Source organism: Argopecten irradians, chromosome 1 (genome assembly GCF_041381155.1).
Source record: "Argopecten irradians isolate NY chromosome 1, Ai_NY, whole genome shotgun sequence".
Classification (NCBI taxonomy): Eukaryota; Metazoa; Mollusca; class Bivalvia; order Pectinida; family Pectinidae; genus Argopecten; species Argopecten irradians.
In genome coordinates, this window is record NC_091134.1 from 13,390,507 (window position 1) to 13,417,131 (window position 26,625).

Sequence of the window (26,625 nt, forward strand, 5' to 3'; positions counted from 1 at the left end):
GGCATTTTTAAAAATAGTTGTGTGGGCCATTCACGAACTGTAATTGCCGCTAGTTAGGAGTTGTGCTGGTCATTCCAAGCGTTACTAAATATTAAAGACAAAGTGACATCATAAACATTAATCTAATTACGCAATATTTGATAAATTACAGCACAATGGCAAAAGGCTTCATCTTGCCTGTACATTTGAAATATAAAATCCAAACAATAACCTAAAATTGATGTTTCTTGGCATTAATTTATAGGAAAAAAAGACAAATTACTGCTAGAGAATTTAATGACCAAGATATACTACACTGTATTCTACATAAAATATGGATACGTGAAAATTGTTAATTATGATGACTCCTTATCGTATACGTTTTTTATGCGAAGCTCACTCATACATATGCAACTATAATTATACATAATATGGAATTATTTGAAAGATAAATAAACAAATTAGAGTAAATATTAAGTTTTCTAAGTCAACTGTTATAAATATGCTATTTATTTTGTTCTTTGTGACACACGGATTGCCAGAACTATTTCATTGAGATGAAATTAAACCAGACACATTAAAGAATGTTATTATAAACGCGTTTCATGTGACTGGAAGTTACAGTAGTAATCTTGTACAAGCTGTCTCAATATAGGCATGTTAGCTGTTACGTTCAACCAGTTATGAAAGCATGCTATCGGATTATCATTTTATTTATTTCTGAACGCGAATATAATGATTTTATGAACACGAATCAATACAAAAAGAAGAGCTCTATGTTTTAATAACAACTCGAAGCACATTGCGTATGCAATTAGGACATTATATTAAACGTAAGAAATCATTGACGTTATGTAAAAATAACGCATTTTCTTTTTATGCATACTGAATTTAAAAAGCACAAACATATTAATACTAAATAATCAAAATTGTGTGTGTTCAGAATATAACAAATGTTTCACGGCTTAAATCGTCGACAAATCGATATATGGTGGGATAATAAAAGGATCTTTTCCTACCTTAGAGGCAGGACAGGGAAATCTCGAAGCAAGGAGGAAATGCATGACTGTCTAACCAGAGGCTTTACCCTGTCAAAAATTAATTAGACTTATTGCACTGTGACAAACACTAATCTGATTCGTTTTGAAATTCAAAGTCAAAGAAATATTAAAATATTGATATATCAAAACCATTTAAATAGCCATTTACGGGGTAAATATCAACGAAATATGCGAAGGTATGTGTATTTCCGATAGCGAGTATTATTAGTTCAGCATGCGCATGAAGCACGAACTCGGAGGTCAAATGTGACATTGTTTGTCCAATGGGACTGCAGAGGTTAATGCTTTTTGCATATGACGTGTTTTTTCTTTTCTATTTACGACGTATCACGCGAAAATGAAGTGCTCTATCTTATTATAAAAAAAACCTCAGAGCACAGTCGGTATGCACAAATGACATAATGATAAACGTAATAAATCTTAAATATTTGACGTTAGAGTTAAATACACGTAACATTATTTACTTTTTGTGAATACTGAATTCAATAAAAAAAACACACAAAAAAAAAACAATAAAAAAACACTAGTCCGATAATGAAATCGGAAATATTTGAAATGGGTTTATACTCATATCTTTTGTACATAAATATGGAAATAAAAAAATAAGAATGAGTGTGTTTTAAATACAACAATTCGAATAATATCGCCAAGATACTGTATTTTTGGCACTTGTTCATTTGCATGTATTCTAAGAAAAAAATATAACATGTTTATATATTTGGTTATTGAATAGTTTTGATAAAACGTTAAAGCATATGCATTAAAGTAAAAAGAAATGCAAATTATTTTGTACTTTGACAGAAGCATTAAACGTTGTACAGTACTAAAATCTACAAATGGAACGTTAGGACCGCAAACATGTGAATAGTATCTTCAAACACCCTTAGTTAGTCTTCAAACACTCTTAGGTAGTCATTCGTAATTTTAATTCATCAAATGTTCTCGAAAGAATACCATACCAACCGGGTGAAATGTAATAATACATCTATATAGAGAAGCATCATTTGAATTATCCAAAATATTATAAGTCCAACAAAATATAACAAGCCTCGGGTTTAAGAACATTTTGTGACTCTCGGGTAGAATATCCCTATCCTTCATATCCGTGTATCTGTCGTACCTTGACGTTTTGTTGCAATTTTGCTACTATGATTTTCAGCCATTTTGAAATAAATCCAAAAACACTCGACTTAAAGTAAATTCTCCATACTTGAAAATTGCGGGATTTTTCAACGCAAATCCCGTTTTTGTATCTTTTGAAGGAAGTGGAAAGTTAAGAAATTAAAGTTTCTGAAAAAATAGTTAACATTGTACCAAGAAAATAGTAATTTTATTAACGCTGTGTCTTAAAGAGGTTTATTGAATGGGTAGCCATACAATACAGCCTCAGGCGACGTGAGTGTATGCCCTAGTGTAGGTTGAGAGAAAATGCGATTCAAGTTCAAATCAAATTGTACTTTTTTGTCTCGTAAACATCTGGATCACATCAAAATGATTCACAAATTGAGAAAAACCTTTCGGAACACTTAATACTTGCTAGGCCGGTTTTCATCAATCCAACACAATGGCCGTTACTTGGATTAGGGTTGCCTGGTGACCAGAGGGCGCTGTTGATCTCTATCGGTGGTCCCTTAGCATTGTATATCCACTTCGGGTAGTCGTAAGTACCGGACACAATCAATGTAGTGTTGAGCATACCTTGAATAGTACAAAATCTAAGTTCAGGTTAATTCATTTACGCTCATCAGTATTTCAATCTTTGGATGGAAATAGCAGCATATGTACAAGCAGAAGGTTAAAGAGTAATCAACATAATATTCAGAATCTGTCCATTGAAGAGTTGTATGCTGTTACTGGTACGTATTAAATGGAGGCAAGTTACTGCCATACACTATTTGATTTCTGTTCAATCTACAACGTAACATTTGATCTTACTTAGTATATTGTTCCCATAGATAACACTCTGCAGATATTTCATTTTGGTCTCCGAGTCAATCCGAACAAGCTGCGATTGGTAGCCCTGGCATACGTCAATGGCCTTCTGTTGGTTGATTTCAATCTCGTTGACTTTGTACTTAAATATTTCCCCTGGGATATGCCGAAATCCAAGAGCTGGATCCGCAACTATATAATAGAAGGTACAAAGACCCGGTAGTTAATATATGTCTATATATAGGTTATCCAAGAAATATGTTATAACAAAACATGTGATAAATACAATATCAGTTGATTATCGTTTATCTTTATATGCGCAAATTAACTGTACCTCTTGTTGAATTTGGCTTAAGCTACATTAGTAGCCACTAATTAATTAACATTGTTTGCTCAATTTGACATTAATGGATATTGTTTAAATAAAAAAAAATTGAAAATGTTTACTTATTTGGATGGTACGTTTTCGCCGATTACATCTACAGGACAAACAATTAAGGAAGGACCACCAAAAAATTTTTTTTCAGAATATTTGTAATATATTTAAACATAATCTGTATAAATAATTGATTGTTTTGAAAAGACAATTGATCAAAATAAACTTACATCTCTGTCTTTGTTGACTTTGTAAAGTCTGATTGAGTATATTAATGGCAAGACAACATGACATTTATCCAAAGAATAATGTATCAGATATCTTGATTGCGATGTAAGATATCTCATATAGTATATGATATATCTTATATAATTTATAAGATATCTTATATACTATATAAGATATATTATATAATATATCTTATATCAAATTTTCAATGAATCTTCAAATATAAGATATCTTTTTTAATTTATCTATATACGACATCTTATATATAACACAAAAAGTCTCCATACCCAAAATATCTCTTGAGTCTACATTGAGTCAAGTACCGTATACTTCTACTCGTTCAACCAAACTCTTGGTGGCTTCGCATGCTACTCCAATATTAAGCGTTTAAATTGAACAAGACAAAAGCATGCATTTAGATTGTCCGTTATTATATTTATTGTCGATACGTCCGAACCGATAACAGGAGTTATGGAAATAAATGCTTTTGCGTTTTCAATATGTCATTGAATGCAACCAAACAGCGCTAGCTTCTCCCTTTCAGCGTCATCTCCGCCATTTCGAACGGTTCTTAAATGTGCACCAAAGTACTCCGAATAATGCTCGAGGGAGAAATTAGTTTCTGTTTTAAATGCTACGAAAACTCATAAATGAGATATCTTATATGCATTATGAGAAATCTTATGTACATAAATAAGATATCTAATTTCCTTTCTATATGAGATATCATATTTTCTATATAAGATATCTTATATAATGATATCAAATATAATGTATAAGATATCATATATTATGTATGAAATATCTTATATACTATATGAGATGTCCTATAGGTTATATGAAATATCTTATATAAATATTCATATAAAAGATCTTATATAATTATACCATATATCTTATATAATTCAATTAAATACGAGATAGACCTTGCTCCTTCCATAATTGTTATATCGGCTTGCCATATATATATATATATATATATATATACCATATATATATATATATATATATATATATATATATTAGGATAAACAAATATATTTAATCTATCAACAAAAGCACTAGAAGACATCAGCTTAATTCTGTCTAAAATCAATCCAGGTGTGTAAATATAGGGATTCATCGTCCATTTGACTGCATATACAGTAATATCAACTCAGTTGGTTCCGAACATAAAATAATGGAGCGCTAAAATGTTTGTTGTCAACTGCGTTCACAATACCGTGGGCGTAGGCAAAATGAAGACCAATCCTTAAATGATCATATTCTAATTACCATTCCGAACAAAATAGGAAACACCTCCAGATGGATTGATGGTGGATCCATGTTTGGAAAAGACTATATTTGAATACACCTGACAAAACATTCGGTGTGCGTCAATAGTGAAGGACACACACGATGTGCGTTCATGACACATTCTGCCGCATGCTTGGAATGTCGCTGACTTTGATTCGGCGATGAGCATACTCTTCAGAGCGTCATACGGCGGGGTTGGTAGCCGAACATATGTAGTCTTGGTAAAAGCTGCTGGAACAGAACAATCAAAACTAAAGATGATTCCTTAAAAAATGTTAAGATATATCTAAATTAAAACTAACGCTGATTCCTTAAAAAATTGTTAAGATATATATAAATCAAAACTAACCTTGATTTCTCACAAAATAGTTAAGATATATCTAATTCAAAACTAACGCTGAATTCTTACAAAATAGTTAAGATATATCTTAATTAAAACTAACGCTGATTTCTTATAAAACAGTTAAGATATATCTAAATCAAAACTAACGCTGATTTCTTGAAATAAAACTGGTTTTGATATATCTATATCATATTTATCGTTACAACACAGTTAAGCATACATTCGTAAACATATATATTGAACATATATAATGGACATCGAAAATGTACAATTGCACTTGTATAGTACAGTTTTCGGTTTATATCATTAATTAACATATCATATACCAATGCATAGCTTGCGTATCACTTTGTCGCACATTACATCTTATTAATTGTGTATGTTATCTTGATAAATGTTCTTAAAATAGTTCCTGTGGATCTGTCATTAATGCAATGCCATGCAAACATAAGCAATTATCTCAGTCAATGAGACGGGACATTGCAAACAGCGACGCAATTTTTGCATTAATGGCCTTATAAAATTAATTTTGAAAATTAATATGAATGATCTTTACAAGCAGAAATGAATCATATTATTACAGTAGCTTACGTACGGTCCTTTTTTACTTTGTAACATCCACTGACGTCAAACCGCATACTTATATGGCCATGCCATGATTGCGGATTAATGCGAAGATACAGTGCTGTGATTTCAGGATTTAGTGTTGTTACGCTTGTCTCAAGTGAGTTGTTGTTTCCATGAAATAACTGCAATAAATATTTAAAACTCAAACATTAATATATCCCAGGCCCTAATAGCCTTAGATGTCGATGGACCCTAAAACTCAAACGAACAAACTAACTATTCGAATATTGATATTCAAATAATTAAAGAAAAAGTTGTGAATAGGAAAGTTTTATTGTATTTAGAGGGATAATCACAAAATAAAGAAGTTATTTATACAAGTAATTGTGATTCTGAATACAATTATTGGATATATTGTCTAATTATTGTACTTTTTCATTCTACATGCGATCGTCCTCTCGATATTTCAGGGGTTTCTAAGCAACACCTTAAGTCTACATCTGTGTAATGATCCTGGGACCTGAGTACCTTTCACAGTATCAGAAAACATTCGGACAAAACTAAATTTCTTTGGAAAGTTCTATTATATTTCATTTTGAGTTACTGATTATCACACTATGCGTTCAACCTTTGAAATTGGGGTCTAAAATTTGAAATCTGAAAATCATAAAAAAGGCGTTTTGGTTTCGCAAAATCGAGTTTAGTCGCTTAAAGTAATATATGACATTGTAAAACAAACTAGTTCATAGAGAATATTCCTTGTTTCTTGATGAATACCTGTAATATTCCATCGAGTGAAGTGGAAACTTTGACATGTATCACGAGTGAAACACATCAACTTTGACATGTATCACGAGTGAAACACATCAACGTTTCCCCTAACGAAATGAAATGTTACTGGTATTTATAAGATTTTGTCTCGCTTCCATTTTCAGAAGACCAACACTACTAGTTCTGCCAAGGATTTTTCCGCCAATGTAATTAACAGAGTTATTTGTCCTTGCGATTACTACGTCGTATTTTTGTGAGCATAACGTCATATTTCTACAGAAAAATATCACGATTTTTTTCTCGCACAAACTAATGACGTAACAATCAAAATTATATTTTTACTGTGAATGCTGCATTCCGATTGGTCAAAAACGAGTGATGATATCAAAAAATGTTATTTCAACTGGAGTGAAGTATATCGCTTTTATGTGAAACGTAAAACCTTATATTTCACTGCAAAGAATACCAGAAAGATTTCTCAATATGGACCACGTGGTGTCTGTAAATAGTTCCTTAAATAAACTGTACCTTTGGTTTGTTGTTTGAAGTCACAGTCGTCCACGTGATTCCATCCATGCTATAATGGAGAAAGTACGTGCTAACCCATCGGTCAGGTATTTCACATCCTTGAAGCATGATGATATCCAACACGGCCTCTCTTGGAAATTTTACCTATAATAAGTTTACAAAGTATGCTGAATTAAAATTATGGTGAAATATTATAAGATATTTTCAATTTTGTTTTATTTAGATAAGCAACGTTTGTTTTTGTACAATATCTAATAGGTAATGATAATACCCGACCTTAAAATTAAAACAATTCGAGCTGTCTATAAAAACCTATCCGAATGACCAAGAACAAATGACCTTTATACACAGGGCAATTTGTATAAAAAGTAGCCATTTGGGACCATGAGAAAGCACTCTTATAGCAGGTGGTCTTTATACACTAGTTGTCCTTAAGGCAGGTTTGACTGTAGTGTTTGCCATTAGTCTATGAAATACCGACAGAGATGTGCAGAGAAAAATGCTAACTAAATGAAATTAACACTATAATAACATCTCTCAGCTTTTAATCTCAACTTTTAGTCGATACGATCAGGTACCATATGAAGAATACTCTAATAACATGGTTTTATCACTAAAGCTATATCGCACGAAGATAAAAATATTATCTAGGATATTTTTTTTTCAAATCTATAAGAGAGTCTTTCTACGATGGCCGACAGCGGCCGGCAAAAAACAACTCCTACAAAACGTTTTTCGTACTTAAATAGTCATTGATATTTAAGTAACTTTTATTTTCTAAAAATATTTTTTGTCATGAAAAATAATAATGTACAAAATATTTAGGTACAAAAAATATTTTCGAAAAATATTTTTTGTCGTGACAAATTTTTATCACATTTTTATGTACAAAAAACAACAGGTCTGATGCTAAACCCTGTATTTAAATGGAAGCTTCCTATTCTCAGGTGTACAATTAATCTTTCAGATAAGGAATTCAACAATGAATGTTCCATTTGGCTTGCTTAAAACATAGACTGGGTCATACACAATCAATTAATACAGGTTTCTTAGTGGACTTTATTTTATCTATATTCGAGAAAGTGCATAAAAGTCGCAAACTTTAAGTGGTAATAAACAGGTCATAATCTCTATTTTTTGTCTAGTTATTATCCCTTTTATATATCTTTGTATACCAAAGGTTTAAATGTCCATTTAACTTAACTATTTGTTGCAAAACACGCCAGATTTTCCTGCAATCCTCAGTGTAATAGAACCCCACAAGTATCTGATATGCAATTAATCATCGTGATAAGGAGTACGGCTATGACCAAATTGGGGTGGTATTCACAAAATACCACGTCGCCTTTTGTTTTACTTTACTGTGATGATAGTACTGAAAACTACGAAATGTAAAACCGTTAATGATTTTTGTTACCAATGTTAAATTATATACCAATATTAACTTTTAATCCCGAATATCAGAACTATAGTCAGAATAAGGAATTCGGCCAATGAAGATGACATGTAAAAATAGTCCAACCTTAGGCGCGTTTGCATTCCTTATCTGAAAGATTAATTGAATATCTGAGAATGGGAAGATTCCATTTAAATACAGGGTTTAGCGTCAGACCTGTTGTTTTTTGTACATAAATATTTGATAAAAATTTGTCATGACAAAAAAACATTTTAGAAAATATTTTCTGTACATAATTATTTTGTACATTATTATTTTTCATGACAAAAATATTTTTAGAAAATAAAAGTTGTACTTAAATATCAATGACTATTTAAGTACGAAAAACGTTTTTTAGGAGTTGTTTTTTTACCGGCTGTCGGCCATCGTATCTTTCCGCAATACATTTTAAACAATATAATAGGATTGTAGAGTAAAGCCTCTGTAACTAAATGCCACCTATTGCAGATACATTGTGAACGACTTCCCCTATCAATGGTTGATTCGAATGCGCCATTAAGTTTTATTACGTTATTTTACTTTAATTGAGGTCAAAGAAAAAATATTTTACTTCATAAACATTTCGCTTTGACATATTTCTTTTAATACCGGATACAGCTTTTTAAACACTGTTGTTTACGAAAAGAGAAGTACTGGTATTTTTTTACAACTTACTGAAGTGAATTTACCAAGTTAAACCCAAGATCTCACCAATTCGACTGCACGTCTGACTTACAGTGAAGGTATAGTTATGACTCATCAACTAAAATATACCATTTTATAAAACTTCATTTACCTGGATATACTGTTGACGATCATTAACTGTTGCTTTCCAGACAATTTCCTTCCCGTTGTGATCGAAATCGTAATAGAATAACCTGGCTTGTGTCATTGGTAAACGAGTGACGTGTGAAACGTAAGAATTCGAATCGGTGATGGCAGCATCATCAACACCATACAAACCAGATATCAGGTACTTGGAACACACAGTTTGGTCTGAATCGAGTTTTGATAATGCTTTCAGAGAAATGGAAAGAAATGTGTTTTTCTGTTAAATGAATACATACGTAAAATATCAGGTAATTTTTATATAAAAATTATTTCAAATGAAACAAAAATAAATAAATACGGTCTTCAATGTATCATGGCCAACAAAGCTAATCAAATTCAGTTGAATCCGTTTTTAACTTTAAATATTTCAATTTTCACAGAAGTTGGACTCAATGAAACTACTTAAAAAAATCCGGTTTCATTTACTCATGAACTTGGGTATCTTAACATCGGTTTAGTTTTCGCGCAAGAAAATATTTTATCTAGCCTAAGAAGCTTTCTACTAGGCCTAGGCATAGATCTAAACAAGGATGGTTTAAAAACAATTGCCAATATTACGAACAGATTTCTACAATTTTAAAAGAATTTTTATGAACTCTCGTTTTACTGACTCCGTGGCTCTTGTGTATCGTTCGAGTCAGCAACATTGCCTACCGAAACAAAATGTCTCTGTGTGACGTGTGTGGAAACTACGTTAGGACGTCTCAGTTACAAACAAATGACGAGGCCTAAACGGCGTTAAGAAATACTATATAAAAGTCAATGAGTGTTGATTTACTTTTAATCAGTTGTTTATCTTGTATCAAGGCTAAAGGCTACAATTATAAACCACTAGTACCTTTCCGTTCCCATCACGTTACGGTGACTCTCCATTTTAAATCGAAGCGAAAGACAACCGTATCACACAGTATAGACATTATCCTTCGCATCTTAGGCGGACGATTTTTGCAATCACTTCTTAATCTATTGTAAATGTTTATGTTTCATCTAGATTAAATTGATTATAAAGTTGTTTCTGAATAAATGTACGACAAATTGTGATATTTGCGCTATTTATCTTTAATTAGTTGTAATCTAATAACGCACTATTTTCTTACGTCTCTCGTTGTAGACTTGCACAAGCCCAGAAACTCGCATTTTTTTTAAACAAAAATCTAATACGATTGAATTGAAATTAAGGATTGAATCATGCTTTGGTCGATTTCATGGGTTGATGAATTGAGTTGCTCTTGAAACAAATTCAACATGAACTGCTTCAATTTGTTTCAAGAGCAACTCAATTCATTACCCCATGGAATCGACCAAAGCAAGATTCAATCCATGAATAAAAATAAGTCGAAAACAAACGAAACACTTAATTTTCAATTTTAAACCTATCATAGCATTTCTGTTCTTAAAAACATATATCGTTTAATGAGATCATGAAAATCAAACGGAAAAAGACCGTTCTATGGTCATAATGGTCCGCCGAACCTGCCTATATCATAGGATGATTTCCATATATATAGCTAAACCTGTCTATATTGTTATGATAGGCTTTTGCCTAATATAAATTAGGTTAAAGCCGATCCATTTTTGGCATATTACTTGTTCATAATGAAAAGATATTCGGCAAAATTTGCAGGCAAGAATAGGATACAGTGAAGCACTAATCATCCTATGGATGCATTACCTTACCAAACATTTGTACAATACATTCATTAAAAAGATAATTTTATAAATTCATTGATTTTGGCCAAAAGACGAAATCAATGAAATTAAACCCTCACAAAAATCTATGATTTGGCAGTAATGCCGTACATATCATCAACGTATTATGAAGCCATGGAAAATGTCAAACAGTTCTAAGTCAGCTGCGCACTGACAACGGACCGATATTTGCTACAAATTGAATTTTTAGTGCTTCACGCTTAATAAATTCACTATTAATGGTACTGTCAAAGATATTTGTTTATAGAAGAAGCCAACGGCTATCATATTATTTAAAAAGGACATCCACTTGTCAACGGACTCTCAGAATGAAGCTGTTAACGTTTAGATAAACAAGTTCACTTGCAATACGCTTTTTTTAAATCATAAAAAATCGATATAATTCCTAACTGGTCTGCCCTGTTAAGCTCATTCGTGCAATGATTATCATTGCATCTAATTTAGAAGTATTGCAATGTATTGTTTCTGAATACTGAATACATTGTCACTGGGTTAAAAAAATAATTACGCTTTTATAACATTATCTTATTATTCATTGATACATTTTGAACATAAGGGCAGTTATCAAATTATAGTGTATAACATACCGTATCATGTACATATACCAACCTGACAAAGCGTTAGAAAGTTCCCAGCAAATCGCGAGTAGACAAAACAGAATGTGCATCTTCTTTTCAACGTTCCCCATGCCAAACTATGTCACGGTCCTCATCCGAATGAATGATCTGAAAAATTTCTGGCACTTATCTTTTGGTTAACTGTTTGATAACACTTGAAGGTAACATATGGTGTTGTCGATAACTTATTTATATTTGGACAGATAATCTATAATATCGATTTACAATACCCCACTGGATCATTTAATTAAATGTTAATCGTTTTAGTCGCACAAGAAGCGCATTATTTCTTTCCTTTTTTTCTCTATATATTAACTTTATTTTGTTCATTTATTGGGGCCGAGAGGTTGAGATGTCTCGACATATTACCACAAACCCTCCACCTGGGTCGCGAGTTCGTATCCCATGTGGGGCAATGCCCAGCTTTCCATCCCCAACAAATCTGGCACGTCCTTACTTGACCTTGGCTGTTGATAGAATATGAAATTGATAATACCAGAGCTCCATAATATCATTACCCCGCTCGTTTTAGTCGCACAAGAAACTAAAGCATTATTTTCCCCCTTTTATTTATATATTAAATTTGTTCTATTTTTATTTTTATTTATTTATTTTTTTTTTTTGCAACGAAACCTCTGACCATATGATTTCCGTCAACAGTTTAAACAAATATGTTTATAGAATGCTATTCCAAGACCTCATTCAATTTAAATAATCGGTATAAAGTTCAAGTATACCGGGGAAACTTTAGTTTTTAAATGTTTCGATCTACCCATTCAAGGTGACAAGGACCAAGACGGGTCTGTCAGCAATCCCTCAAACCCTACCGCCTCCCTTCCATCATTTCCGAACAATTCGGTTGGCCTGGTAAAAATGTACGTCTACTGGCAATTTGCCACCTTAAACATGAAAGTATTGATCATTAATTCACATGTTAAGTATTTCTAATAATCATGACACTTGATATTGACATTATTTGCTCGAACAACACACAATTAACCACCTTGCCTACTTGTGTCGAAATTAATCTAAATTTAAAGGGTTTGTGTTTCCATATCAAGTTTATCAATACTCATGTTTTGCAAATTTGTTTCGGAATTTATGACATTCTAATCATTAGCTTTATCAGTGAAATTCTGCTTGCTTGATTTAATTATGTTTGCTTACCAATCGTATCAGTAAATTGAATAATAACATACACACTCAACAAATTAGGTCATATAACAAAAATACATGACTTATATATATTACATACAATACAGTACAGTGTACTTGTCGTCTTCTACGTAGACTGTTCAGTACAGTACTTTTGAAATGTATCTATGATAGAGAGATAGAAAAAGAGAAAAAGAGAGGGGGTTACCAGATTTATGTTTAATTACTGAACAGGACAGGATTTTATTGACAATTTCGTTATCTCGATAAAAAGTAGAAATCATGTATTTTTCACACTTGCATGTGCATTTGACATGAACAATTTTAAAGGAAATAAACTCTCTGCACTGAATTTAAGTTTTTATTTTTTTAAAGGTACTTTGTTAATTGATGGTTGAAACATCATCAGGTATGGCCATGCATGCAGCGAGTGTTACCGTTTGATATTGGTAACGAAATTTTAATTCGAAATTTCATTTATTCATTTATCTAAATCTTACGTTAACGTTCTTCCTTCGTTCAATTATGCATTTATATGGATACTTTTCAGTTTCTTAAATCGTTAATAAAATTAAACATCCAAGAGTTAAAATTTTTAGCATCACTGACGTGTCTGAAATGGCACATACTATGGTCGAATTATTTGACATTTTGTAGTTATAAATCGATAATATCATTCAATAATGCGTTAACATAAAACCTCACAGGCTCCGATTTCTCGAAACAAAAGTACAGACTTAAGTCAAAACTTAAGTTTTTCTCCTTATGTAACTTATGTTGATAAAATTGACTTAAATCAACTTTTGACCTAAGTTTGTTTCGAGAAATCGGGACCAGATGAATCTGATGCGATAGAATCAGACCGGAAATAATTATAAATTATATAGGGTTATTGTCGACATAACCGTATATCTCAATGCAAAAACTTTACTAAGGATTGATTTCTGCCTGCTTTGACACCAATACAGCAATGTCCTTTAATTTGCGAATGGGAACATAATTTGTATAAATTTTTGCACCGGCCCATCTGGGACAGGAGGGGCAGGGTCAATCAAGGGCAAGATAAACCGCTAAAGGTAAGTAACTCATTAAAATCCTTGAGAACAGAAGCTTGACATGTGCTTATAACTTGACACAGCTTTTTTGATGTCATTTTTGGCTTGACGCATGATAGACAAGGTTCATGATACTTATTATGGTGAAGGTAATATAGTTTTCCTCATATTATATACATTTGACCTTTATATACACCATGATACGCTAGGTGGCATAACATACAAATGTAATTTGTAGGTTACCCACTACAGGTTGCACACCAATGAATGTCAAAGCACGATAACCAATGCGTACTTTTAAACACATTTTGGCCGGAAATGATTTGTGAAATCGTCTTAATTTGATATTAATGATTGTTTTGACGTCATATTATCTTCAATGTTACGCATATGTCAATGCTCAACTATAGAAAATAATTCATGGCCGAATTCATGAGTCATTTCAGGACAATCATGTGGTTAAAAAGAATAAATTAATTTGTGTGTTTCTGTTTGCGGAGGTTTCGTGTTGGTGTTATTCTTGGGTTAGAGGAGTTATGCCCTATTAGGTATCTTTACCGCTAACAAACATGCACTGATAACTGATAACTAGCAGAATACTATTTTTTTTAATTCACACAAAATTACAACACAATACACGTGCACCTGACTCAAATTATGCGAGATCACACAATGGTCATCACTTGAAGGAAATTATAAATACAAGTCGGTGTTTTGAGTATGTTTCTCCCACCATTGGGTATAGATAGCATGTTAGGTTATAAATACAAGTCGGTGTTTTAAGTATGTTTCTCCCACCATTGGGTACAGATAACATATTAGGTTTGCCGTTATCTTTATCGGATGTTCTGTGCTTTATCACTGATAAGGGATAAATTGAATATTGATATTATTATCAGAGATACATTGGTGACCTAGTTACAAAGAATGATGGAGCAGTAGTGTTGGTGAAATCAAGCAACTGTTTAAAAAGTTAGATTTGATACTGCCAAACAGAAAAAGCCTAAATAGTTCTCAGGGATTCAAAACACCATGAATTCAACTTCAACTGTACATCTTATAGCGTTGATATTAGGATTTGTGATAGGTACGTACAATTCTTATTAATTGAAACTAACAGGAAGTAAACAATAATCTTCTTATCAATGTATAACAGAAACTATATATATATATTTTTTTTTTTTTTGTCTTGGTTTTTCCGCCAATCTCATTAGACGTCGGTACCCCACGTGACCACCTTTAAAACAATGATCGACTGATAAAATTGATTGAAAAAAGTTGATTGACCGATCTGTCTATAAATAGATAGGGATTTCCCGATTCAGTGCATCAAAGCGTCGAAGTCATTTAAGCGTTTGAATGCGACATGTATTATAACGTTGAAAAATTAAGCGTTTCTAATGAAAACTGCAGTATGAGGATGCATTCGCCATCTTCTACTGTACATGTATCTGAAAATCAGGATTTATAAGAAAACTGTATCTTAATCCTCGTGTCATTGGTATGATCATTTTGATATTTACCCAATCAATTTCTGGTAATATATCCTGAAATGCAAATGCAGATGTATACACTAGATTTTTATGTGTCTTTTTTATTTATTGCTTGAAAAGAAAAACCAATTCAAATAATACAACAATTGTAGCATTTTGAATTCGGTCGATGTATGTTTTTATTGCCCAAAGAAAAATTATCAACCTCGGACTACGTCCTCGGTCGATAATTTTTCTTTGGTCAATAAAACATGCATCGACCTCATCAAAATGCTATAATTGTATATTAAAATATATGATAGCATTTTAATACTTTTTAATATTGGTGATCGGGCAGGTTAAGATTTGCAGAATACATTGTTAGTATCTTACAATACAAGGATTATATATGTGCACGACTTATGAAAGCCAAGATGACCTTATTATATCAACATTCAGCCATTGGCCTATACACAACTTTCAAAACGAAAGCAAATTGCCTGATATTTATTTAGTTTGGCTTGAAGCAAGACGCTGCTTTGTTGCGTAGGAAATTATTATTTCACTAAACCTGATTAAGAGTGTTCTCCTTTTTATTACCGTGGAAAATACATAAGCGCCTTAGTAAACAGTTCCAGTAATCCCGTTTTTGAAATTCTGAGTGTCGTATGGTTATTACTTAACAGACATTAAATTACCAAAAAAATCAAAGAATTCCATTCAAAGAATCATTTACAATATATACATTTGTTATAGCTAAGACGATACCGCAAAACAGGGGTTTCGATATTATGAAAATGACGTCATTCCACTAAATGTGACGTCATGTTTCGGCGATATAGAATGCCTTTATAATTACCGGAAGGTTAAAATTCTGGGTCAAGTTAAGTTAGAAAATATTCCGTCAGAAGTGGACCAGATTCACATTAATCGTATAAGCGTAATCATATTTTTTTAAAGTACATGTTCATCCGCAGTAGTTATCAGTAATATTATGCGGTAGTTGCAGGATAAAATTCTAAAATATTATTTTACTAGATTTCGTCGATTGAGTTCATGGTTCTGTTATATAAAAATATATCATCAGATATCATCATGTATCTACTCTCAATCCTTTGTTACAATTTATTTATATAAGTTTTATCACCTTAACCATTTTTTTTCTGATCGACCTTACACGGTATACAGGACGTTCCTCTGCTAATCTCGCTGCTGAGCTTGGAGACTGTCCACCCTCACTTCCGCGAAATCAAAACGTGAGGTCGTATAATAACGTTTGTCTATACCTCATCACGGGAAAGATGTCCTGGAATGGGGCGAATTCGAACTGTCATCAGCACGGAGGTCGTCTGGTACAGATCCAGGACCAGGATAAACAAGACTTCATCTACCATACACTGAAGGCCATGCACTGGGGCGACTGGGGTGTATGGATAGGGGCCACGGACCACCACAGCGAGGGAACATGGAAATGGACAGACGGTGGGATATATTATCGTAAAAAAATATGATATAAATTATTTGACATAGACGGTAACTTATTTCAGTCAGATAAATGCTTGAGCTAGTTTTTCGTTCTTCATGACAACATGATTATCTACAATACAAAACTGTCTATTTACTATTCTTTTTAATTTTGTTGTGAATCTCTTTCGAATCATTCCATTTCTGAATGTAAACGTTTAAAACATATGATGAGACAATAAAGTTCTGAATATCTCCTCTTGTATTTGATGATAAGATATCATTTTTGTTTTAAAGCCACACTATACGTAACTACATGTATCAACAAAAATTCAAGTTAAATTCGACTCCGATGTCGTTAGTGTTTTTAGATGTTGTTGAAATTAAGATATATTAAAGAGTTTTTATAATGTTTTTTTTTAATAACTTTGGTACAGCAGTTGTTGAAAGCCGATACATGTAAACATGCCTTCATTTTAAACTGATCGCCATAGAAGTTACAATTATTGCCGAACGGAAGTCGGAAAAATCATGACCCGTTTTAGGAAGAGTTCTGACAGACGTTACGTAGTTACGGTAGTCACATGGCGTTCTCGGCAACGACATTACAATGTCGGCTAACTTTGGCTTGTTTTACTAAGTGGGACCCGCCTAGCGATGTTCAAATATTTATTTGATTTTTATCAAAATATTTTGAATCATAATCGCTCATCTTGACTTCGACTTAGTCCTATCTCTGCATGATTTACAGCAGGAATTTTTTTTCAACGTTCTTCTAAATCATGGAAAAAAATAAGAAAGATACGGATATTGGGCCTTTAAATATCCTCTAGGTACGAAACTGTCATATGGATACTGGCATCCGGGCGAAGGACCAACTCATGGATTCCTTTTTTCTAAGGCTGGGTATGAGGACTGTGCCTTAATGCGGCTCAATGATGGTGGACGATGGTTTGATTACGACTGTGGGACTATTCTATACCATCATACCTCTATCTGTGAATATCGTAAGATTATGTACTGGGTAACACATTGTTGAAATATTTTTCAAGGTGATAAAATTGTCTCGCATTATATTTTACCTGATACGGCAATCCAATACTACTACAAATAAGATTTTGTTTAATTTTGAAACAAAAGTATGAAGAATGACATTAATATAAAATATTTTGTTACATGTGACAATACTTTAATGATGTAAGAGAAAAAGAAAATTGCAGAGCCTCTGCCTGTAAGCGTATTAATAGATTAAAACGCCAGTCATGTGGAATAATTTCATTTAGATACAATGAATCATTTTGTCTTGATCATTTACAGCAGAAATGTTAGAATATGAGAAATCACTTATAAATATATGTTAAATGATTGTCCATCTAAGATGCCACAGGGGCTCTATTAGACATAGATGTGAAGTAATCAGCAAATTTCGAATGAACATTTTTGCAGTTTCACAACACATTTACTATTACAGAAAAACTTGTACGACCAACAACACAATCGCCAGCAGAAAATAGATCGACCCGGACAATATCACCAATTGTCACAGAGACAACTCGTACTACAATATTGACAACCACTACAAGTACGTTTTGAACATTCTTCATTTTCGTATAAACTTTCTGTGTAGTACATACCATGTAGGCATCGACAGCTTTTGATACATTTACATATAAAATAAGTCTCATCTATAGATAAAAGCTCTTTTTTAGATCAAAATGACAAGAAGTATCTCCAAGCATTGGCCTTAAAATGTGCAATTGACTACCACATGTTGAAAAATAATGAGAGTCATGTTCTGTATTTGATTTATTTCACAGGTTTCTCATATTAAAAATTAATTTGCTTTAACATGCGATGTATATATTGGAGAGAAATATTGGATTTTTATTTGAAAACATAATCCCAACAGAAACCTGCTCCAGATTACATCCGACTGCAGCTGCTGTGAGAATCTACAGGAACATCTGTCTGAGTTTTATCCGAGGTAACAAATCATGGAATGACGCTCAAAGTGAATGTACAACTCAGGGAGGTATGCTGTTACAGATACACGATCAGCAGGAACAGGATTTCGTATTTGGGAGCCTCAAGTCTCTACATTGGAGTGACTCCGGAGCCTGGATAGGAGCTACAGATCGAAACAATGAAGGACATTGGAAATGGAACAATGGTAAGATGACAGATATTAATTTCCGTATTCAGGATAAAAAATTGAAAATGACACATTGCAAACAAAACATTCTAAATTTGTTATGTTTCTGTTATACATACTTATTAATATTGCCTAAAGTATTATTCGATATATATGTTTATGCAACAATGCATACTTATCTAATATTATCATAATGTTTTTTAACATATACATTACTTTGTAAAACTAGATAAAAATATACATATTGTAAAACGAAGAATGAGTCGTTTTGGTGTTACGTACCATTATGTTGTTGATCTTATTGATACTGTAGGAGCATCACTTAACTACAGCAACTGGAGTCCTGATGAGGGACCACACCACATTGCCCTGAACGAAAACTGTGCTTATATAAATGTCGATAATGGGTTGTGGTATGATTTCAATTGTGGGGAAGTTATCTACAATCAGGCATATATATGCCAAGACTGATGGTTAGGAGTGTTATCTCCCTTTAACAAAAGCTGAGCAATATCTTATAACAATTCAAATTTGCTTGTGACGAGTATTTCTTATGTCTTAAAAATATTTCATCAGCTTATAAAGGGAAAAAACATCGTCGTTTGTGTGGTCGCTGAACATCGACTGATACAAAGGCGTTATGTCTTTATGGAAAAAAGAGTCCCTCAATGAATTTTAATTGTAAAGATATCATCGTTTATAGTTTGACTTTATGTTTTATTGAATAATTGTGTAATTTTATAATAACCCGTTTCGCTGTTTATGTAGAGTGTTCTCACATTTTGTGTGATGTCTACAAACATAAAACGTCTAAGTTTAAAATGGGTTATATTACTTATGGACGTTTTGACTGTGTATTTTTGAAAAAATGTAATAATTCAAATATCAAAAACGTAAAATGCAATTTTTAGACAATTTTACTCTGAAATAAATACAAATTCAAATATGTTTAGCAAATAAAACTATATTGAAGATCATTTTGTATTTGTAATTGTTTATTTTGCTTATAAATCCGTTATATTTCAGATTTTATTTTTTTTATCGTGTTGCTGTGTCATACTTAAGTGTATATAGTGTATATAGTACAGAGAAATCACACATATGGAGTAAATAGATACCAGAAAGAATTAGTCTTTGACATACATGTCATGCAGTAATGTCCCTTTCTACACAGAGGTTTGTTCTTTTCACTAAGGGACACCTGAAGGCTTTCTTATTGACCAGAGTAGTAAAGTTGAATGTATTATTAAAACAGCTGTAATTGTGTTTTATAACTTATCAATAAGTACTTATATATTCTCATATAAAAATATAAATAGGTCCTCCAACTAGGGTAGCCATTTTGAAAAAAGCTTCATTTTGCACTGAAAAATTCTGCCGTTCTAATAGTATATACTTATTCATTATCACAAATTATATCCGATAACCTAAATTTCAATCTAGATTTATCTATTTCCTAGGGATAATTACCTGTTTTCCTTTTGAGTTCATAATTAACGAACCAGTAACGGGGCCAAACTTCTATTTAAGGCTTGGTCTTCTGTTCACAGGGACCACGTCGATGATCTATTTTCATTTAGTTGTTTGTTCTTTTCAAAGAGAAAATGGTATATATTTTGTTTTTAGAGTTTTAATATCTTATTTTATATTTTTCTTCTTTCTCTTCATCTTTGTAAACTGTACACTTCCATATTAAAATTAACAAATTAACTTAATTGTGTTGATGCCATTTTATGATTACAGAAGTTACTTTCCTTTGGTTGTTTTTACCGCTACGAAAAGTGTACAGACAGCTTCCTGACTTGAACTTACCACTTAATACACCTGATTCAAATGAATTGGGGATGCAACAATGGTCTTTTTTTTAGATATTAACAAAAACGTTTTAAAATTCACTTAGCATACGCTAGTCGACGTTTTAAAGTGTTTTTCGCTCACCATTAGCTGTGATAGCATGTGAGGTGAGCTATTATCTTTATCGGATGATCTGTGCTTTTTGACACTGATAAGTGATAAATTGAAGTGGTTTTTATATCATTAACGGGCCCTATCCACCACGATCATTGACACGCATGGCGATAGAGTTACCCAAAATACTTAGGCAATATTGTCAACATTGAAACCACGAAGTTACCTAAAGAAGTTTTATTTGATACCGCCGGACAGTTATTGCCTAAAAAATCTTCAGAGACTTAAATCACAATGAAACCAACTACAGTTGTGCCTCTTACAGCATTCATATTAGGATTTGTAACAGGTATGTGAACATTATATTATTAATTTGAATCTAACAGGAAGGAAAACATGATCATTTATATTACGTCTTATAGATGAAATATTTAATAAGGGGCAAAGAAGAAATTCTGACAGTGTGGACAAAAGATTGTTGAATTTTCGAGGCGATCTGCCCATTTGTCAATACACAAGAAAAACAAATAAAATTACATATTTAGGACGCCGCGGACGTTCACAAATACATGAACAATGAACACATATAGAACATATAGATAAACTAAAGGGACAATATCTATGCGTATTGCCTGAATATCTAATACCTATGATAATAGGACTATTATATAAGTATTATTATATAACCGAAACCAATAGTAATGTAATATGTAATAGTTTTTGAACATTTTTGATATGACTGGTCGAAGGGATGCATTAATCTACTAGCATTGATCGACTATCATTTCACAAGGGCTATTTCCTTGCTTTTCAATGAAGTAACATGTTCACTGCCTTCTTTATGTCATCTCAAAACCTAAATCAAGTTTATTAATCAACCTTATTTAGGACGTCCCTCTGCTAATATCGCTGTCGAACTTGAAGACTGTCCACCCTCACTTTCATATAATGACGTCTGTCTGCTTTTCGTCTCGAGAAAGATGTCATGGAATGGGGCCAATTCGAACTGTCATCAGTACGGAGGTCGCCTGGTACAAATCCAGGACCAGGATAAGCAGGACTTCATCTACCATACACTGAAGGCCATGCACTGGGGCGACTGGGGTGTATGGATAGGGGCCACGGACCACGACAGCGAGGGAACATGGAAATGGACAGACGGTACGTCTATCTATCAAAGAAAAAAAGTAAAACATGATATGAATTCTTTGACAGAAATTTGACCACAATATTAGCAACGTGAATACGTAATATATACATAGATGAATTTTATATCCTGTTATATTTGTTGTCAACGAGGCAAAATAATCATGAAGTATAATACAAATTGAATTCATGTAATGTCCATCAAAAAACCTCAATCGTTCTCTTTTCCATTATACTGCAGGTCATAAACAAATATGTTCAATATAATTTAGAACGAAAGTGAATTCGAACCTGTTTGTATTGTGTCTGTTTTAGGAACAAATGTAACGTACGGGAATTGGCATCAGGGCGAAGGACCAACTCATGGATTCCTTTTTTCTAAGGCTGGGTATGAGGACTGTGCCTTAATGCGGCTCAATGATGGTGGACGATGGCATGATTACGACTGTGGGACCATTCTATATCATCATACCTCTATCTGTGAATATCGTAAGTCTATTTAAAGAGTAATATACATGTATTATATATATATATATATCCCGTAAGTCAATCTTCTTACATTATTTGTTTATTTTCGGAAGAAGTCTACACTATATGAAGTAACCGCTTTAGCCTCCTACGCTGCCTGAAAATGAAAGTTGTTATGGTCCTTTCGGGTCACCTCGTTGTTTATACGAGGCGTAACCTACACAACAAAGACAAAATGAGAAAAAAATATACATTTGTATACATTTGAACATTCCGTATGTAAATGTGAGCCATCATCGATTTAAAAAACGGATTTAGGACAATTTTATGTCATTGTTTTTGTATCAGGGCTGCTATCGTTTTAGTGATGGCAGTTTGCATAGTTGTATTGGATGATTTTATTTGAAGAATTGTCACTCTTCCCAACGGTAGTAACTTTTTGTTTGTTTGTGAAGATTTTTTGTTTGTTTGTGAAGATTTACTAGAAATATGTTTTAGCCGCTGAAACTTAGCGGGGTAGAATTTTTGTCTCTTGGAACTTTCCTCTCTTCTTGTAATATGTACCTGTAGAGTAAGAGTTTAACCAATTTTTTCTAGATCCCAAATACCTCTAAAATTTGTCTATAGACACTATGGTAGGTTCAGATTGTTGTTTTAACAGTCAAAATATCAGAATATCAAACTCAAATTTGTGTACAAAGATGTTCCATGCATGATAAAGGATTTGGTTTCTATTCACATGGATATAACTGTTTAAACAATCTCCAAAATAAGAACTAAGATATATTTCAGTCTTTAAAAACACTGTCAAGTGATGGTTTTCATTTTTACAGAGAAAGGTGGTCGAAATAACGTTTCACAAACGTCAGCAACTAGACCGACTTCGACAATGCCAACAACAATCACATCGACAGCGAGTAAAACAACTACAAGTACGTCAGTCACAGCGACAGCGAGCACGACTACAAGTACGTCAGTTGCATATTTAAACATACAAATCTAAATCATTTACGTGTAATAGATATCAGGAAAGCAGCACATTTCTCATTACAAAATACGTCTTTTATAAAAAGAACCATGAGAGTCCTGCTCTGTTGCCTTTATTGAAACATTTTGTATGTAGTGTAGATTCATAGACAATTTTATGACATTTTTATAACATATTTGCATTCGGCAAATCAGGAACCTTCGGCACTCTTTCGTTTATGGAGAGTGAGAGTTTCGGATTGTATTTTCAGGTTTACTGAAAGTGCCGAAAGTTCCCGATTGCCGATTCAGTTTACATTTGTTTTATTGCTCTACAGAATCCTGTCCTAGATTCAACCCAGCTACAGCTGTTGTGAAAATCTACAGGAACACTTGTCTAAGTTTTATCCGAGGTAACAAGTCATGGAATGACGCTAAAAGTGAATGTACAACTCAGGGAGGTATGCTGTTACAGATACACGATCAGCAGGAGCAGGATTTCGTCTTTGGGAGCCTCAGGTCTCTACATTGGAGTGATTCCGGAGCCTGGATAGGAGCTACAGATCGAAACAATGAAGGACATTGGAAATGGAGCAATGGTACTATTAAAGACAAATTGTACTTTTCAAATACGGGAAAATGGCAAAGAAAAGACATTTATAACACATGGCAAAAAACAGTTAACATTACGTATATATGATTTTTTCCTCCTATGTGTGAAATTATAGCTCAAACCTTCATTTGAATATATTTCATTATATATATGTTTGTTTAAACAATCAACTTAATAGTGTAGGTATCTTATATTATCTTATATTATCATATAATATTTTAGTTTACTGCTTCTTACTGTAACTAAAGCATTGGTTAATTTATAATGTAGGTGCATCACTTAACTACAGCAATTGGAGCCCTCGGGAGGGACCACACCACAGTGCCCCGAACGAGAACTGTGCCATGGTGAATGTCGATGATGGGATGTGGTACGACTACGATTGTGGAGAAGTTATCTACAATCAGGCATATATATGTCAATTCGAATAATGAAAAGTGCATAGATCGTAGTATCGCAGTGCTTAAACTAGATTTGAGAACTATCGTACAAAATGCCTTTACTAATTCTTGTTTTGACTGAAACGTTGTGAAGTTTGAGATATAGTTTCAGAGATACGTAAATCAGTATAAATTATCTAAACCGGATTTCACAGGGACCAGTATAATTGGTCTGTATACTAGTGAGAATACATTTATGGGATCTGGATTAAACAATAGCCGGTTCTGACAAGTTATACTGTACATATCTTTGTGCTTCATATGTACTGCTGTAGAGTTAAAATTTTCATTATTTTCAGTTCAAAATCATATGTATGATTATAGGGTACATTTTACTCTTTTACTGTAATTGTACATATTTTGGCAGTGGGTTTGTCTTATCTCCTTCCATGCCACCAGTATCGCGCCTATAGCATTTCTTATAATATGTTGATTAAACAATTATCACATACTTGGCCCGTCCAGCCATGTCATACGGCCATGTCTTAAATATCGTAAGACACTGTGCAATAACACTTTTATGACGTCGCATGTACAAAAAAAGAGTAGTTTTAACATCATTAACTATATATGGTGTCGCATGCTTTTCTAAGTAGATGGAAACGTCACACCCGAAACGGATTTCTACTGTTTTATATTGATACCAAATTCAAAGTTGTACTTATATTTCTATTAATAAAAGTTATGTGATATATAAAACCTTCTCGCGGCTCTGTAGTATGAAATGTATCAAAACCCATTAAATAATGTGATATGCCACTCGCCTAAAGGCTTTGAACATATCAAATTACTGAACTTATTTTATAAATTTCATATCACATAGTCACTCATGAAAGATCCTATATCAATTATATGTTCAAATGAGTGAATCCATCATAGTGCTAAGTTGTTCGAAATAAATTCTTCTCTAAGCTTTGATTGCTTCTGTCAAAACAAATACGGTTACAGACGCATTTGATATTTGTGGGCCGTAAAAACTTTAAGTTTTTTCATATTCATGCTTGACTTAAATAAAAATAATAATTATAAAAAAATAAAGTTTCAGTTTTCTGTTAGTTGAATCGTGGTCTAATTTGTTTACCCAGTGTTGAAGTTCGTCACATGGTAGTTTCTAATGTCGGGTGAATCTTGTTTTTATCAAAAGCGATCAAAGATAATCGTATATTGAACGAGATAAGTGAATGTTATATTTTGATTAGACCACATGTATATACACAATAAAATGTCATTCGAAGAAATACCTTAGCCGCAAGTTATTTCTTAGCAATTGCTTTATAAATGTATATGTAAATATTAGATAAACAGATATAATTCCAAATTGCAGTTTTACAACTAAAATGAAGGAGATTTTTTTTGTGAAAAAAATATGAACCTGTTTTGGAGTCAATATGGTGCATATTTTTCAATTGCAAATTACCGTAAAGGAGTATCCATTTGGTGTTTTGACCGGTGTATACTTACATGTATGCTGTTACGTACTGTGCACTCGTGACAGATACACCCATACCATTAGTTATGCATCATGAACTAAAATAGTTACATATATACATTTACTGCTTTTATTTCTATATGGAATTCCATGTCAGATCATTTTGCATTGTATCATGATGTAATGAATGTTGTAATCTTTAGTTTATATTTAACTTTTGGTCTTTAGCTTTTTGCAATCTACCACTTGTTGATTACCACCAGCTGATCGGGTATTTCGATCAATATTTATTCGTTTGGATCTTTTTTTTCATGTAAAAAATATTTTCTGTGTAGATAAGGTAAATACAGGTATAGTCATATAGTTATATGTTCATACAACGTTACTGAGGGTCACGTTATGAACAAAACGATTTTTGCTTGTTGAGAAATACCTCAGTAGGTTTTCTTTCTATACATACATTGTATTCGAGAAATTCATGTTATTAGGAATATATCACAAACAAATTCATTGCTATTGCAAACAGAAAAATATACAAAATTACACTTTTTGTCCCACGAAATTATTTCAGAAGAAATAATACAGGTGTTCGGAGATATTTGATTAATAAATAAAACTTTTAAGCAAGAGAAGAACACAACACAACAAACACATAAAACATACGCGTCCTTCACACGTTACAC

At 32.7% G+C, this 26,625-nt stretch overlaps 3 protein-coding genes across 4 annotated transcripts; 2 read left to right on the top strand and 1 right to left on the bottom strand.

The window, feature by feature from the left end:
• Positions 1-2,385: 2,385 nt before the first annotated feature.
• Positions 2,386-12,105, bottom strand: LOC138309669 (uncharacterized). Its single transcript, XM_069251166.1, has 7 exons — positions 12,051-12,105; positions 9,313-9,533; positions 7,082-7,225; positions 5,811-5,964; positions 4,852-5,100; positions 2,976-3,164; positions 2,386-2,738 (listed from the first exon to the last, which is right to left on the bottom strand). The coding sequence occupies exons 1-7, from the start codon at positions 12,103-12,105 to the stop codon at positions 2,527-2,529; spliced, it is 1,224 nt and encodes a 407-aa protein (XP_069107267.1). The 3' UTR covers positions 2,386-2,526.
• A 2,650-nt stretch (positions 12,106-14,755) lies between these two features.
• LOC138318264 (C-type mannose receptor 2-like) lies at positions 14,756-20,004 on the top strand. 2 transcript variants are annotated; one of them, XM_069260476.1, is made up of 6 exons: positions 14,756-14,971; positions 16,545-16,838; positions 17,654-17,827; positions 18,292-18,402; positions 18,730-18,990; positions 19,286-20,003. In XM_069260476.1, the coding sequence occupies exons 1-6, from the start codon at positions 14,917-14,919 to the stop codon at positions 19,441-19,443; spliced, it is 1,053 nt and encodes a 350-aa protein (XP_069116577.1). In that variant the 5' UTR covers positions 14,756-14,916; the 3' UTR covers positions 19,444-20,003. The 2 variants fall into 2 exon arrangements, with proteins under 2 accessions (XP_069116577.1, XP_069116583.1); XM_069260482.1 differs by lacking the exon at positions 17,654-17,827 and having other exon boundaries at positions 19,286-20,004.
• A 921-nt stretch (positions 20,005-20,925) lies between these two features.
• LOC138318255 (C-type mannose receptor 2-like) lies at positions 20,926-26,094 on the top strand. The gene is made up of 6 exons (XM_069260464.1): positions 20,926-21,229; positions 21,769-22,041; positions 22,342-22,515; positions 23,328-23,462; positions 23,799-24,059; positions 24,344-26,094. Exons 1-6 carry the CDS (start codon positions 21,175-21,177, stop codon positions 24,502-24,504), a joined length of 1,059 nt encoding a protein of 352 aa, XP_069116565.1. The 5' UTR covers positions 20,926-21,174; the 3' UTR covers positions 24,505-26,094.
• Positions 26,095-26,625: the final 531 nt, after the last annotated feature.

Excerpts from the sequence above, each read along its gene's own strand:
- LOC138309669 (XM_069251166.1), bottom strand. The coding sequence starts at position 12,105 with ATGGAAAGCTGGGCATTGCCCCACATGGGATACGAACTCGCGACCCAG. Across the intron at positions 7,226-9,312 it reads ATCGTCAACAGTATATCCAG|GTAAAATTTCCAAGAGAGGC; the intron begins GTAAATGAAGTT and ends AACTTATTATAG. Across the intron at positions 2,739-2,975 it reads CTATGGGAACAATATACTAA|GTATGCTCAACACTACATTG; the intron begins GTAAGATCAAAT and ends GTACTATTCAAG.
- LOC138318255 (XM_069260464.1), top strand. The coding sequence starts at position 21,175 with ATGAAACCAACTACAGTTGTGCCTCTTACAGCATTCATATTAGGATTT. Across the intron at positions 22,042-22,341 it reads AACATGGAAATGGACAGACG|GAACAAATGTAACGTACGGG; the intron begins GTACGTCTATCT and ends TGTCTGTTTTAG. Across the intron at positions 24,060-24,343 it reads ACATTGGAAATGGAGCAATG|GTGCATCACTTAACTACAGC; the intron begins GTACTATTAAAG and ends TTTATAATGTAG.
- LOC138318264 (XM_069260476.1), top strand. The coding sequence starts at position 14,917 with ATGAATTCAACTTCAACTGTACATCTTATAGCGTTGATATTAGGATTT. Across the intron at positions 16,839-17,653 it reads AACATGGAAATGGACAGACG|GTACGAAACTGTCATATGGA; the intron begins GTGGGATATATT and ends AATATCCTCTAG. Across the intron at positions 17,828-18,291 it reads TACCTCTATCTGTGAATATC|AAAAACTTGTACGACCAACA; the intron begins GTAAGATTATGT and ends TTACTATTACAG.